The sequence below is a fragment of the Mirounga angustirostris genome, unplaced genomic scaffold, assembly GCF_029215605.1.
Source record: "Mirounga angustirostris isolate CCGP_5_RB_7025 unplaced genomic scaffold, mMirAng1.0.hap1 SCAF_9, whole genome shotgun sequence".
Classification (NCBI taxonomy): Eukaryota; Metazoa; Chordata; class Mammalia; order Carnivora; family Phocidae; genus Mirounga; species Mirounga angustirostris.
Window position 1 is genome coordinate 111,161,961 of NW_026991717.1, and position 14,424 is coordinate 111,176,384.

General features: G+C 36.6%; 1 protein-coding gene and 1 long non-coding RNA gene across 6 annotated transcripts in view; one reads left to right on the forward strand and one right to left on the reverse strand.

Moving 5' to 3' along the window:
• LOC129046545 (uncharacterized) overlaps positions 1 to 4,395 on the reverse strand; it is a 40,574-nt gene extending 36,179 nt beyond the window's left edge. Inside the window, exon 1 of the long non-coding RNA XR_010405217.1 lies at positions 4,291 to 4,395. This is a non-coding gene — a long non-coding RNA (uncharacterized LOC129046545). The remainder of the gene's footprint in view (positions 1 to 4,290) is intronic.
• The window catches only part of PALS1 (protein associated with LIN7 1, MAGUK p55 family member), a 78,117-nt gene extending 63,754 nt beyond the window's left edge, over positions 1 to 14,363 (forward strand). For all 5 annotated transcript variants that reach the window (XM_064571197.1, XM_045901053.2, XM_064571198.1 and 2 more), the window contains 6 exons: positions 313 to 384; positions 956 to 1,027; positions 3,450 to 3,617; positions 4,309 to 4,511; positions 5,299 to 5,409; positions 11,516 to 14,363. In XM_064571197.1, coding sequence (XP_064427267.1) covers positions 313 to 384; positions 956 to 1,027; positions 3,450 to 3,617; positions 4,309 to 4,511; positions 5,299 to 5,409; positions 11,516 to 11,692 — 803 coding nt within the window. In that variant the 3' untranslated portion in view covers positions 11,693 to 14,363. The remainder of the gene's footprint in view (positions 1 to 312; positions 385 to 955; positions 1,028 to 3,449; positions 3,618 to 4,308; positions 4,512 to 5,298; positions 5,410 to 11,515) is intronic.
• Positions 14,364 to 14,424: the final 61 nt, after the last annotated feature.

A 14,424-nucleotide genomic window follows, 5' to 3' on the forward strand; every position in this document is an offset into this window, starting at 1 on the left:
TGCACAGTGAAAGCTTTGTAAAAATTGAACTATTAATTTTTCTAACACTGGTTTATTACTTATCTTTTCTAATAGATGATATGTCTATATTCTAGTAATACATGTCCTAGGATTGGTTGCTAGTGAGGTTGAAACTTAATACTTTAAACATTTGGAGGCTTATAGTCATAGCTGACATACTCTCAGATGGTGGCAGAAAGATTTAAAAGGAAATATAAATGAAAAGTTACTTCTGTTTTTTTCCCCTTGATTAAAAAACAAACTTACATTCTTTTGTCTTAAATTTTACTGTCTTTTCTTCCTGCTATTAAGGGAAAAGCTTTCAGCAGCAAAGGGAAGCCATGAAGCAAACCATAGAAGAAGACAAGGAGCCAGAAAAATCAGGTTGGACACTTAATATTTGACATTAATGAAAGGTTTCTTGGGTCTCCATCTGGAACTATGTTTAAATTTACATACCAGGAGGCGCCTGGGTGGATCAATCGGTTAGGCAGCCAACTCTTGATTTCAACTCAGGTCATGATCTCAGGGTCCTGGGATCGAGCCCCACATTGGGCTCCTCACTCACTGGGGAGTCTGCTTGAGGATTCCCTCTCTCCTTCTGCCCCTCCCCCTGCTCGTGCTAGTTCACTTCTTCTGTCTCTCTCTCAAATAAATCTTTTTTAAAAATTTACATATCAGAACTGTCAAAAAAGATGTATTCATGGTAAGAGTGATATGAGAGGCAATACTAATTATCTTAGAACTCTAAAGAAAGGACAAGATATAAGAATTAAAGATCATCTACAATGTGAGACTAATGGAAAATTATAACTATTTCACTGAAAAATAGTTCTATACAACAATATGTGTTTATAAATTTAAATGGAAAACTGAGTTCTTCAATTTGAAATACGTAGCTTTGTTCAGGGAAACAAGTATCACGTTTACAGTTATGCTTTTAATTGTTCAACAGGAAAACTGTGGTGTGCAAAGAAGAATAAAAAGAAGAGGAAAAAGGTTTTATATAATGCCAATAAAAATGATGGTGAGTTCGGGCACCAGGATGGCTCAGTCAGTTGGGTGTCCAGCTCTTGATTTCCACTCAAGTCATGATCTCAGGGTTGTGAGATCGAGCCCTGAGTTGGCCTCCGCACTGGGTGTGGAGCCTGCTTAAGATTCTCTCTCTCCCTCTCCCTCTGCCCCTCTCCCCCCACTCCTGCTCTTCCCCCGCCCAAAAAAATGATGGTGAGTTCTACTCTTAGATATAGCTGGATTTATATCTGAAAGAGGTCCGTATCTAACACTTGAAAGAAATTAAACTGCTGTTTTCAGGGAGTTATATTTCTAGTCCTGTTTTGCTTCTTAATGTAACATATGCTTAAGAAATTCATTTCGCAGAAAGTATTTTCTTTTGGAATCCTATGAGTAGTGCAGCATTTTGAACTTTGAGAAAAACTGGCATAAAAATTAAAGTACAGTGTGGCATTATATAGTGTTATATTGATAGTTTTCTGTTTTTCCTACTTAAATTCTTTGTGAAATTAATACATACCTCTAACAAAATCTACAATATGGTTGTATTTTAGTAAATTGAGTATTTTGTCTACCATAACTCATGTCACTGAGGCAACCCATTCCACAGAACCTGCTACCTGCTGGCTGAGTCAGGCACATACAGTTTTTTGTTTTATAAGTGTAGCGTCTCTTCTTATCAAAGACTCTAATAACACAGGGCTTGTATTCCCAAGTGACAGCAGTCTGCTGGACCTGAGTGATGGCTGTTGTCTCTCTGTTAGAGAGACACACTATCTTAGTTCAACAGTTTCCACCACATCCAGTTATTATAAACTCAACCTGATTTTACTGCTTTTCCTTACCTTCTTGGTTGGTCCTTGTGTGCATTAGAATTTGCTACCCCTGCTTTGGTTCTTGTCAGAAAGAAGCCAAATAAAGCAAAGGCACTCCTAACAATTTATAAGGCTTATTCTCTCAATACCTCCAGATATTTTTTTTAGGCAGCATAAATTAAACATGAAAATAAAATGTTACAGATTATTGAAAAATCCCATTTAAAACTAAATCTGAGATTTAGTCTACCTTTTTTCCAAAATAAACATCCTTAATGCTAATCGAAACATTGTATAGCTAAGATTTATTGAACTTTTAATCCTTCCCTCTGTGTTTGGTAAGTGATTAATATCTGTTTCTTCATTCTTTGAAACACACTAAATTGGCTCTGCCCTAATAGCTATTATGCCACAGAAAACCTGCAGATCTGAAGCTTCAGATGTGTAACTGAGTCTTTGTAAATAAAAATGCTGCCACAATCTGACTGGACATGTTACAAGAAAGAACTCTGATTTTTCAGAGGGCACAGCATTTTGGGAAGGGCAGGAATTACATTGCCATTCATAATGGTGTCATCATAATGAATATTTTTACTAATAATAACTATCATTTATAATAACCATCCTCTTCCAGGGGTAGTAACTATATGCTTTAGATACCCTCATCTTGGGTCTCACAGTAAATTCCTTGAGATTATAGATTAATAAAGAGAAGTTCAGATATTAAAGATCTGCTTAAATTCTTAAAGCTAATATAGAGCTAGAATTTAGACAAATACAGTTTGAGTTCCTCCTCTGCACTCTGTGCTAAGCACTGGCAAGACTAAGATGATTGCCTGCCCCCATGGAACTTACAGCTGAGTGTGACTATACATCTGATGCTCTTTCCTGGTCAGGGGAAGTAATATGAGTGGGAAGATGGCAGGCTGCTCGTTGTCTGCCTTTGTTTCTTACCACTTGGCAGCTCTGATTTCATCTGGATTATGGGCTTTAGGAATGTTATCCCACCTGTCACAATTTATACCTCTTCTTGAATCATGACCTCAGGTTAGTATTCCAAGTTTGGATAGCACAAACTGATTGCAAGTTCTGTAATCAGAACTACTTTCTCTGATAACTCTAGTTTGTAGCTACTATTTTAAATATTTGTCTATGCCAGGAATTGTGCTTAGCATATATATTGTGTCTGATCCTTAAACCAACCCTCTAAGTGTAGTATTAGTATCCCCGTTTTACAAAAATGACAGACCGTATTCTCATTAGTTCATCCCCTGGTGCCCCACCCTCTGTCAAAGTATGGGCTGCCAACTAGCTATTTTACAGTACAAGCAGTACAAGTAGTTTTATTGTATTAAAACATTCAAACTACGAAAAAAGAGAAGCAATAAACGCTTCTAGAAGGATTAATATATTGTCTGATTTATGTTCATAGTATTGGGAAGTATATATTGATACTGGAAAACATTCATATAATCCTACCCAGTTATTACTTATCTTGATTCAAAAAGTTAAGCGTTTTTATTAATAAATTGTGCTTCTTTCCAATTGTTTTGGAAGGTCTGTATCTTTATAACATGGCAATCATTCTGTCTGAAGGGCTTAACTTTTTCTTTTTCAAAGATTATGACAATGAAGAAATCTTAACTTATGAGGAAATGTCACTTTATCATCAGCCAGCAAATAGGAAAAGACCTATCATTTTGATTGGTCCACAGAACTGTGGCCAGAATGAATTGCGTCAGAGGCTCATGAACAAAGAAAAAGACCGTTTTGCATCTGCAGTTCCTTGTAAGTTTGGATGCATTCTCATTTTCCTGTGCTTTTCAGTTGACCACCTTAGAACCTAACTGGAGGGAAATTTTTCATCCAGTTCATTGAAACAGTTTTGCCCAGGAAAGAGGAACTTTGTTTTAATAAAATCTTTTGAGAATTTGTAATTCAAGATAGTCATTATTGAGAAACTTCAGTTTTTCCTATGGTACTAATTATTTTCTAAATGAATTTCAATTTGGGCTTCTTGCAATTCCCTGTTCAATATGGAATCAGCTCCTGGTTTTTTAAACTGGTGCAGAAGACAAAAATTTAGACCTAATCTCTGAACACAGAAGTTCTGTTTAGATTATATAATATCTGGGGGGTGGGGAGGGTTAAAAAAAAAAAATCTTAGTGGAAATAAACTTTAGGAAAAGATGAGTGGCAGTGTTTTAAATGTCAGAAGTAATTTAAAGTGTAAGCATAAAATGTGTTAAGGCAATTAAATATAACTATTATTAAGATACTAAAACCACATTTTTGTTCATTTCTCAGTCTAGAAATAAAATGAATCAGTGTTAAATACATGGGCTCTTAAGATTTCCTCAGTTCATCTTTTTACATTTCATCTGTATTACAAAATTGAAGTTTTCCCTGACTAGCAGAATTATCCCCCAACCTTCCTCTGATCCATGCCCATTATTTTTACCTGATTTTGTTTGCCTAGATACAACTCGGAGTCGGCGAGACCACGAAGTAGCTGGTAGAGATTACCACTTTGTATCACGGCAAGCATTTGAGGCAGACATAGCAGCTGGAAAGTTCATCGAACATGGTGAATTTGAAAAAAATTTGTATGGAACCAGCATAGATTCAGTACGGCAAGTGATCAACTCTGGCAAAATATGTCTCTTAAGTCTTCGTACACAGGTAAATAAAGTTCTCATACATTTTTTTCCCCCACTGATCCTCTATGTTTTTTAATGGACAAAAGAGCTTAGTCTCTACTATTTCAGTTATAAACATTTGATTTAAGAAAAGTATAAATTACTAAATGCCTTCAGAATTCCTTTATATTACTTGGGCTAACATATTTATCAAAGCACGTTGTCTTAATTAATGATGTTTTTAGATAGAAAAGGGCATGTTCCTGTAATCCCTGTTTTGGTAGAGTGCTTCAGTTTAGGAACACATGGTCATGCAATGGCAAAGGCAGGATCAAAACCAGTCTCTCCTAATTCAAACAGTCTGTTTTCTTTTGGGTGTACTTTTCCAGAACTTCTTTTGTGTGTGTGTGTGGAGTTTCTCTTTCTATTCTGCTTGCGTTTAGACCCTGGCACATGGTAACCTTACTGCTTATTTCTCCTTCCTCCAAAATGGATTTTGAATATGGTTATTTATAATCTTTATGTGATCTTATTAGAGGATATTTTAGCATCACAGTTGTAGACCTTCAATGTCATTCATTTTTATTTCATTATATAAACAGGGTAAGCTAATTTTGTGTGTGTTTGTGTGTTCCAGGTACACAATATATTCTTACAGTGAATGGTAGGATCTGGAAATACTGTGAATTGTTTGTTACAAAGATGTTTGGAAACACTCATAGGCGATGTTTGTTTTTTTTTAATGACATTATTATTCCAAGTATATTATTGGGAAGTAGTTAAATAATGAAAATTATTGTAAATATCCAAAATATCTTTTGTTTAAATAGTCCTTGAAGACTCTCCGGAATTCAGACTTGAAACCATATATTATCTTCATTGCACCCCCTTCACAAGAAAGACTTCGGGCATTATTGGCCAAGGAGGGCAAGAATCCAAAGGTAAAGTTATTATAGTGTTGTACTGTTCCATTGAAAATAAACATGAAACAGTCATGACGTAACATGTCACAGTGCTTAAAAGCTGTATCAGCTTGAGCTTTCAAACTGATTATTCTTTCGGCCCTATCACTTTTCCCAAAATTGCTGTTGTTGCCTCTGGCTGGACTGTGGCAGCTCTCCAAAGCAGGGGCCTTCTCTTGTTGTTCCGCACACATTCCCCATAGCTACCCCAAGTGTGCGGTTTACCTTTGGTATTCCTTGAAACATCCTTAATCTTCTTCACATGGGTCTGTGTTATTTCCAGTAGGGATTACCGTAACCCCCTGCCCTCTACTCCCAAGAAGAAAGTTCTCTGCACGTTCTTAGGAATTACCCACTTTTTTCTGCAGATACTCTGCATGTGTGGGGAGCCAAATCTTGCTTTTCTCTGATTGAAATTTATGTTCTGTTTGTCTTCTCCCTTTGGTCTTCTCACATGATCTGAAACGGTAAATTTTTTAAAAATTATTTTAGATGCAGGACATGGTTGAGGGTAGTTCACATTTTACTAAACATTATTAATAATAAAATTATATTAATGTGTTAATCCGAAAGCATTGACTTTATTTAAATGTGAAATGAAAACTGTCAAGTGACTTACTATATTGAAGTAACAAATACTTTTCCTTGTTTTTTGCTGATTTCTTAAATATTTTTGTTTTACAGAGGAATCATTCAGTTCTCATTTCATCTGCTCTCTCTAAATCTCCTTAAAAGCCATAAGCACACATCATAACACACTTCTTTATAAGATCCTTAAAAGTCAGTAAAAGCGTATCACTCCTTTCCCATGATTCTTGGCTGTACACCATAGCCACCAAGATAGATCTTTTTCCATTCTCAATCTACTTAGTATTTCTTATTCAGTCTATATGTGAAGGTTGTATTTTTCAATGTCTTAGGCAATAGACAGTCAAGGATTTTCCCATCCTACATGATGAGCATAATTCTGGTTGCTTTGTTTAGGCTAAATAGGTCGGCTGGCTAAAGTAGTGTTCACAACACCCTTTCCGTGTTTGCAACACAATCGTAAGTTCATAAATTAGTGGAGTCAGAGTATCTGCTGTTCTTAGCACTTGGGATGATACCAAAAAAAAAAAAGAGAGAGAGAGACATGGTCACTGGCTGTTCTTGAGGGGGATCACAATAAAGAAAACAAAACTATGAAACTAAGTGCCCAGTAACTACTTTGGTAGACCACAAATACCATGGTTGTTTAAGGAAAAGGATGGACTAGAGTGGACTTCTTCCTATTTGTTCAGCCTAATTTTTCTGTTTTCTAATATGCACACTTACTTTGTTACGTTTTTCTTCTCCAAGGATTCAGTATCATGCGAGGGCTATATACCATTCCAAAACAGGTTAGGCAACTTTCTTTGGGTTGGTAGTCTCAGATAGTGTTCTCATGGGATTATTTATCCTATTATTTATTTTGAATTAGCTATCCCCAATTGAGTAAGGTCTAGAAAGATACCAATTATACATATTTTTAAAGGAAGAACTTAATCAGTACCAAAATGTTTTAACACTTTACAGTATGCTTGATTTTCTAATGAGAATTCTCTAATTTTTGAAAATTAACTTCATGAAATTATTTTATATACAATAAAATGCATGCATTTTATTCAGTGAGTTTTGGCAAAATGTATACCTGTGTCACTGCCATGCCAGTTGAGATTTAGAACATTTTCATCACTCTAGAAAATTCTCTCGTGCTTCTTTGAAGTTAATACCCCTCCATTCTTCCCTAGGCAACCACTAATTTGCTTTCTGTCACCACAGATTTATTTTGTCTGTTCTAGAAGTTCATATAATGGAACCATAGAGTTTAAGTTTGCATCTGGCTTTTGATCAGCATAACGTTTTTGAGATTCATCAACGTTGCGTCTAACAGTAGTAGTTCATACCTTCGTATTGCTGAGTGGTATACCGTGAGCTAAGTATATCATAAATACATTCATCAGTTAAAAATTATTTGGGTTTCCAATTTTGAGCTGGTGATTAAAGCAGCTCTAAACATTCATAGTCTTTTGGTGGACATCTATGTTTTCGTTTCTCTTGAATTGCTGGATCAAAGGGTAAGTGTATATTTTAACTATATAAAGCTGCCAAACTGTTTTAAATCCGTTTGATTCCATTTGTTCCCAGTTTGGTTCCATTTGTTCCACATCCTTACCAGATTTTGCTTTTGTTGGTTTGTTAAGAATTTTTGCCATTCTAGTAAGTGTGAAGTGTTATCATTAAGGTTTTCATTTGCATTTGCCTGATGACTAATGTTAGTATCTTTTCATGTAGTTATTTAGGCATATTCTTTTGTGAAATGTCTTTTTTTTTAATTGGGTTGTTTTCTTACAGAATTGTAAAAATTCTTACATATATTCTGGATATAAATATTTTCTCAAAATCTTTATCTTTTTTAATGATAATGTTTTGTGTTTTGAAGATCAGAAGTGTTTTAGAGAAGCACACTTTTTTATTTTTCTTACGGTTAATGATTTTTGTGTACTGTCTAAAAAAACTTGCCTGCCCCAAGATTATAAAGATTTTATCCCATGTTTTCTTGTAAAACCTTTCTTGTGTTAGCTTTTACTTTTAGGTCTATAATCTCTCAAACTAATCTTTTCCAGTGTGAAGTAAGGGTGGTGGTTGGTTTGGTGTTTTTGTTTTTTTAACACATATGGAGGATATTCCATTGCTCTAGCATCATTTCTTGAAAAAGACTATCCTTTTTCCCACTGAATTACATTGATACCTTTTTTTAAAAATGACCTGGCCAAATATGTAGCAGGAAGCAGAGTGGGGATTATTTCTGGACTCTATTCTGTATTTATGCTAATATCACAGTCTTGATTACTGCAGCTTTATTATAAGTCTCAAAAAACAGTTGTTTGAAATACTTATACATGGTACAACATGGATGAACCTTGCAAACACTGTAAGTGAAAGAAACCAGTCACAAAATACCATATATTGTATCATTCCGTTTTATGGGATGTCCAGAACAGGCAAAACTACAGGGACCTAAAGTAGGTTGCCTAGGGCTGGGGTTGGGAGAGAATGGGGAGTGGCTTCCTATAGATATGGGGGTGTTGGCTGGGGAGAGGGAGATGAAAACACTCTAAAATTGTGGTGTTGATTGCACAGCTCTGTGACTATAGTAAAAACAGTTGAAATCATTCACTTTAAAATAGGTGAATTGTAAATGAATTCTATCTCAAGAAAGCCATTACCAAAAAAGAAAAATCCCAGCAGGTGTTTCTATAGAAAGTTAAAAGATGGTTTTTAAAATTTATATGGAAATTAAAAGGAATAACTAAAACACTCTAGAAAACGAATTAAGTCAGTGGCTCCTGGGTGACTCAGTTAAGTGTCCAACTCTTGGTTTGGCTCAGGTCATGATCTCAGGTCATGGAGTGGAGCCCCATGTCAGGCTCCACACTCGGCAGGAGTCTGCTTGAGATTCTCTTTCTCCCTCTGCCCCTCCCCCCCACCCGCCCCACTCTCACATGTGCTCTCTCCCTCTCTCAAATAAATTTTTAAAATTTTTTAAGATTTTATTTATTCATTTGACACACAGAGAAGGAGAGAGCTAAGCACAAGCAGGGGGAGTGGCAGGCAGGGGAGAAGCAGGCTCCCTGCTGAGCAAGGAGCCCACTGTGGGGCTCAATCCCAGGACCTTGGGATCATGACCCGAGCTGAAGGCAGCCGCTTCCGCTTAACCGACTGAGCCATCCAAGGGCCCTCAAATAAATAAGTCTTAAAAAAAAAAGTTGGAGGCCTTTTGTCTTTGTTAATTTTATTATTTGTCTTTCTATTTAATTGACTTATACTTTGGCTTTAATTTGCACTTGCTCTAGTTTCTGAAGAAAACTTAGATCTTTAAGTCTTTTTTTTTTTAAGATTTTATTTATTTGACAGCACAAGCAGAGGGGCAGCAGGGAGAGGGAGAAGCAGGCCGCCCACTGAGCAGGGAGCTCAATGGGGTGCTCGATCCCAGGACTCTGGGATCATGACCTGAGCCGAAGGCAGACACTTAAACGACTGTGAGCCACCCAGGCGCCCCTCTTCTTTTCTAAAATGAAGTTATAAATTTCCGTCCAAGCAGTTCTTTAGTTGCATCCTACAAATTTTGACATTGTTTTTTTCTCATTTTTCTCATGTCTCTTCTCATGTTTGTCATTTTCTTCTTGAACAGATGGGTTATTTAGAAGTATGTAACTTCCACATATTGGGAGATTAAAAAATATTTTACTGATTTATAATTCCACTGTGGTCAGACAACATAGCCTATAAAGATGTGAATCTTTCAGAAATGTTTTCAGCCTTATTTTATGACCCAACATCAGTTCTGTCTGGGTGCATGTTCCATGCACACTGGTGAGAATGTGTAGAGGCTGGTGTATCTTACTGCCTTTTTATTCCACTTATGTTTCCTCTCCTTTGGTATTTCCAGTAGTGCTTTTTATCATACATGGAAGTGTTGAATAAAAACAAGTCCTCAGTTTTAACTCTGTGCTAATCAGGAAAGTGATGGTGTTCTCACTGGATGCAGAATGTAAATAATCAGTCTGATTGTACTCTGAATCTCTCTGCTAGAATGGGGGCCTGAGAGTGGTAAACTGGTAGTATGAACTGTTACAGCCAATTTTGCCTACAGGCCAGTTTTTTCAGTCCAGAACTTTTTGAGCAAAAACATTTTGTTTCATCTTAGTCATGAATTGTAATTTGAAAAATAGGATGAAATTAAAACCTAAATTAAAATAAATGGTATAAGCCGTTTTGGCCAAAGACAAAATAATGCCTTAAATTTGATAAAAACTAGGTGGATTGGTTCTTTATGTGAATCTATATGAGATGTAGGGCTTTACATTTCAATTCTAGCACCACAAAGTTTAGATTGTTTTGACTTCTGGAATGTTCTTTCAATAGTCTTAAGATATGAGACCTAAGTTTTAGCAAGAATGTTACAGTGTGTTCAGTTATAATGGTGTAGGCGAGTCCCCTAGGAAACAAAGGATTCTGTGTACCACAGCCAGATGCACAACATTCCAGAATGAAAATTAGAGAGCCACACAAGAAACTGCCTCAGGACAGGCCGGAGCTGTCGTATTTTTAATGTTTTCCTACTGTTAAAGAAGTTCAACCAGCTGAATAAGTTGTTTTGTATTGTGGGTCCAATATAGTATTGGTGTGTGACTTTTATATCGGAGACATTTGGACTTGAGTTAGTCCTCTTCATTGATGGGTCATTTGGGGGCAGTTTTACTTTCTTGAACACATGTGCCTGGTAATCGGGATTCTGTGTAAGTTTCACACCCTACCTTACTACTTGTTCATCTGTGTGAAACAGCTGTTTCCTTTACCAGTGTTTTAAAGTAGCCTGCTCTGTATCATTTCCCAAACTCTTCTTAGAATACTTTTTTTGCATCTCTAAAACCTACTTGGTGTACTGAAAACAGAGAAGCAGTTTAAAGCCAAGTTAATTCCCCCAGAACATTAGATTATTAAATCTTGGGTTGACCGGCAGTGTTTTCATAAAGATACCCATTCTATTGATCCTTTTCTTTTCCCATAATGTTTACCCTGCTTAACTCTGTAATAGATCTAAAGGACAGCAGATCTTTATAAAGCCAAGAGTAGATGGCATTTGGGGTCCTACCAACCTTGCTTCAACCTGAAAGTTTCACTCTGTATTACAAAAGATGTTATTTTTTAGGGAAAGGTTATGATGTTCTAAAATGCTTGAAAACAAATGTTTGTAGGGAATTCTAAGTAACATTCTTTGCCTTGAAGCCTCTAGTGAGTAAAACAGAAATACATGAAAACCTGAGTAGCAGTATAAACAGGTTATATTGAGTCCCAAATGAATTCCGTATGAGTCCTGAAGACACCAGAGCAAAGGATGATAATCACTGAGGCCATCACCGGGTTGAAGAGGAGCTCCTGAAGTGGCATATTTTGAAAGACAGCAAACAATAGAAGGCCATTTTTTTGTTCTTCAGTCATCTCTGACTCATTGTGTATTTTGGTAAGGAGTGGAATTACCTCAGTTTTTGTCTTTTTCCAGCCTGAAGAGTTGAGAGAGATCATTGAGAAGACTAGAGAGATGGAACAGAACAATGGCCACTACTTTGACACAGCAATTGTGAATTCAGATCTTGATAAAGCCTATCAGGAACTGCTTAGGTTAATTAACAAACTTGATACTGAACCTCAGTGGGTGCCATCCACTTGGCTGAGGTGAGGGAAACATCCATTCTATGATATGATTGGACTTGATCTGGCAAACTGCCACTAGGAAGAGAGCCCTGATGCTTCAGCAAGACCCTGAGGTGACAGGCCAAATAAGCTGTAGACCTGTTCTTTGATCTCAAACTAGTGAGAAAATTCCCTTAGGCAATTTGTGCATAGCAGTCTTTATTCTCTGTACGTGGCTTTAGAGGTTCTTGCCTCCTCTGGGGATTCTAAGTGGAAGCTTTCAACAGACCAGTTCCATTTTATCCCTGTAAAAACCTTTTAATTCTGTTTTCACCTAAATCTTTTCTGCCTGGTCCTATTTCCATGAAAAAACTTGTCTATATATACACAACGGTCCATGTCTCACATAGTTATAAATATTGATGCTATTTAACAGTTAACTTAAAGGACTTCATGGCGGGGCCGGGTGGGGGGAGCTGTGCTTCTGTGTACTGGGCAGGACAGTATTTGGTTAGAAGGCTGGTTTTGTCATCAGAAATATTTTCCTAAAATGTAAAAAAAAAAAATGGCACCACTTTGGTCTCAAGCTACTCTGTTAGGCTTGAATTCATTTGTGTGTCTTTTAATTCTAAAACATTCCGTTAGAAACACCAGTTTTTTAGCTCAGACTTTGTGGATCAGATTTCACTGCACACACAACAGATTCTGATCTAGTTAAATATATATAGCATATGCTGATTTTTTTAATGATTTTCTGAAGTTTTTGCTTAAATTATCACAAGTGATTCTATAACCTTGCTTCCTTCTCTGATCTGCATAGTACAATAGAATGTATAAGTCACACTTTCATGAATGGCAGATGGTCATATAAACTGTTTTTTCCTCATGATGCAAATCGTTTTTCATATACATGAGAGGACATAGCACATTTGACAGTTTTGCATTTTTATATGTGAGCACAGTATAATTTGATGACTGTGCCACATATAAGTAATAAACTGGAATTCTGGGATAAATATAGCTGCTGTACTGTATACTAATATTTAATAGGTGACAAATGGTCATTGGTAACACTCATTCAGCATTGGAATAAAATTATATCCAAGGGGAAATACTGTAACAACTGACTTTGAGATCACAAGGAAAGGATGACCTGAAAGTCATTTGAACGTTATAGGAAAAGAACATGGGGGTGAGGGGGGAGTTAAGCATACAGAAGCAGGTTTTTATCCTATCAAGTTCTGCCTCTTAGCGACCAGAATGCAATGGCTTGCTAAATCATAAATGTTTAAGCTAATGGGGTTTTCATACTGTCTCTATAGCTGTAGCTATAAAATTCAGCTTCTGCAATTGGCATGGAAAGTTAATTTGTAGTCTTTTCAAGTCTTTAGGGATGGCGTGATGTGTGTCAAACGACCTCAAATGTGAATGTCTTGATTTTATTTTTATGACTTTAGCTACAGCATTACCTGTTCCCAAAGCTAAACACTGGAATAACATGGAGTTGTCATTTAATTTAACATAAGCAATGGTTGTAAATGAGTAGTTTGTCTCGTTGTTGTGTATATATTTGATTTCTATGTAATTTTACTTGAACAAATGTAGATAGTTACGTTGCCTTTTCTGTTCAAATCTGCATGGCCTTGAAGTCGGCTGCAATGTGTCTTATATGGAAGTACTTTCAAGATAACCGTTCCTTAGGAAGAAAGTAACATTCCTGGGTCAGGGGAAGGAATGCCATACTATCTTTTCAGATCTGAAACACTCCAGTTTAGGACAGAAAACCAAGGAATATTGGCACTTAATCTTTTCAGTTTTCCAGTTTACTTTCTCTTAAGGAATGAAAGGTAGTCTATGGTAGACAATGGAGTTTTATGAGCTGCTTTTCATAACGGACAGCTGTTTTTGGCCCTAAGATCTAAAAGGTTGGCGGCTGAAGTAGCTGTTGTGCTGGTTCCTGAGTTACCCTGCAGACCGTAGAGCCACACGAGGGCCATGTGCTTTCACAGGCACATGCCATGTCATAGTATACTCTTAGCTGACAAGAGATTTGGGGGGTCAGTGAAATCCTACAGTTCTCTCCTTATCAGCAATGGGAGAGGGACAGATGTTTATGTCCCAAACTTTTCTCCATCTCAGTGACATGGATGTGTTGATATTCAACACAGTCCCTAAACAAAGTGAAAACTTAGTTGTTGACCTCCTTAAAAAAAAAAAAAAAAGCCTTGCTATACACCCAGTTGTCCAGCCGCTCTGGCCAGTTGCATTTCCTGTCCTTTGCGGCTCTGACTGGAGACCCCAGTGTGGGGGAGGTCTTAACCACTTACAGGAATGATAGCAATAGCTAATAAAATGCACGGGTAGTTCAAATAAGGAAATACCTTCCTTTGCTAAATTTTCCTAAATCAGAACAAATGGAAAAGAATAGTATTTAGACTAATCCAGATTTGCTTTGTGTGAGAAATGTAGTATCTGGATTTTCTTTCTCCTTTTCTCATGGCCTAAGGAATAAGTATTGATAAGGAATAATTTGAATGTAGATTTGTGAATGTGTATGGAAACTATAAACCAGGGATTTAGCCTTAATAAAAGGTAACCTTTCTGACATTTATTGTTAATCCTCCTTTGTACTCGTATCTTGTATCTGCACTCTATTTTGAGTTGTCATACTGCACACTGTATTGTAAAAACAAAGTAAAATTATATTTCAAATAAAACCATTGAGTACGTTCTGTGTTTACATCCTCTGCTAGTCAAGGTTTCAACTCACCTAACCAC